A 1,390-nucleotide genomic window follows, 5' to 3' on the forward strand; every position below is an offset into this window, starting at 1 on the left:
AAAAAAAAAAAAAAAAAAAAAAATGCCGTCCTTCCATATATTCCTATACATTTTAATTTTTTGTGTTCTTGTTCATATATGTCCTATTCATACTTTAAATATTTTTAAAAATGATGAAAACGAAAAGGGGTCTTTAAATATCCCTCTAGGAAAAGAAAACAGTTTATTTTTTAATGAAATAAAATTAGAAAATAGATTTAAAAATAATATGAAAGGATATATACAAAATGTTCAGAAATTTCATTATCTTATGGAAAAAAATAAACCAAATGTATTATCATATATCCAAGAAGATTTATTAAATTTTCATAATAGTCAATTTATTGCTGATATAGGGATAGGAAATCCACCTCAAGTATTTAAGGTGGTTTTTGATACAGGGTCGAGTAATCTAGCAATTCCATCAACAAAATGTATCAAGTAAAAAATACAAAATATGGGATAATGATATAAGCACATATTCAAATTCCTTGCACTTCATAAAAAATATTTATTGGAAAGATGTTTATATGTATATACAACTTGTTGTTACATATAAAAAAAAAAATATATATATACATATATAATATATATATATATTACTTTGATCAGGGGAGGTTGTGCTTCCCATAAAAAATTTAATCCTAACAAGTCCAGGACCTTTACCAAAAATTTAAAAAGTAAAAATGAAATAAGTCTAAAATATATATATATATATAGTAAATATTTATGTTTATTATTTATTTTTTTATAGACAATCAAGAATCAGTCTACACATACATTCAAGTAAGTTTTCCAAGAAAATATATATATATATATATATATATATATAATCACAAACCAATTTGAAAAAACATTTACACTTACTCTCTTCTTTATGGATGAACATGTTCATTTATTATTCTCAATGTAAATTATTTGGGTGGTATATTAGTATGGCACAGGAACAAGCAGTAATAAAAAATATATATATATATATATATATATATATATATATATATGTATATATACTTGTAACCATTAAAACAAAAAAATATTTTTATTTTTTATATCAAGTCCTTGAACAAACATATGATGACGTCTATTTAAAGGGATTGTATGTAATAAAAATGAATCACACAATTATGAAAAAGAAAAAAAAAAAATTTATAATTATTATATTCATATATTAAATGATTACATAAAATGGCATCCATATATAAATTAATATGTATCACATATAATGTATATATCTTTAAACAAATGGACCTTTTAATTTTATTTTCAGGAAAATTAAACATCAATGTATAGGATTAGCCATAGAAGGTATATATAAATAATATATGTTCCTATAAAAACATATATATAAATACAAAATAAATATTTCTTTTATTATATATTCAAATATAGAAGATTAATTTCGTTTTTTTTT

At 20.4% G+C, this 1,390-nt stretch overlaps 1 protein-coding gene across 1 annotated transcript; it reads left to right on the forward strand.

The window, feature by feature from the left end:
• Window positions 1–22: 22 nt before the first annotated feature.
• Window positions 23–1,284, forward strand: PRSY57_0003900A (plasmepsin VI; the record flags this gene model as incomplete). The annotated part of the gene is made up of 6 exons (XM_020114137.1): window positions 23–420; window positions 592–659; window positions 734–765; window positions 914–932; window positions 1,036–1,075; window positions 1,247–1,284. Coding segments are annotated over 6 exons (595 nt in total), but the record flags the coding sequence as incomplete, so codon positions are not given.
• Window positions 1,285–1,390: the final 106 nt, after the last annotated feature.

The sequence above is a fragment of the Plasmodium reichenowi genome (assembly GCF_001601855.1).
Source record: "Plasmodium reichenowi strain SY57 chromosome Unknown, whole genome shotgun sequence".
NCBI classification, from domain to species: Eukaryota; Apicomplexa; class Aconoidasida; order Haemosporida; family Plasmodiidae; genus Plasmodium; species Plasmodium reichenowi.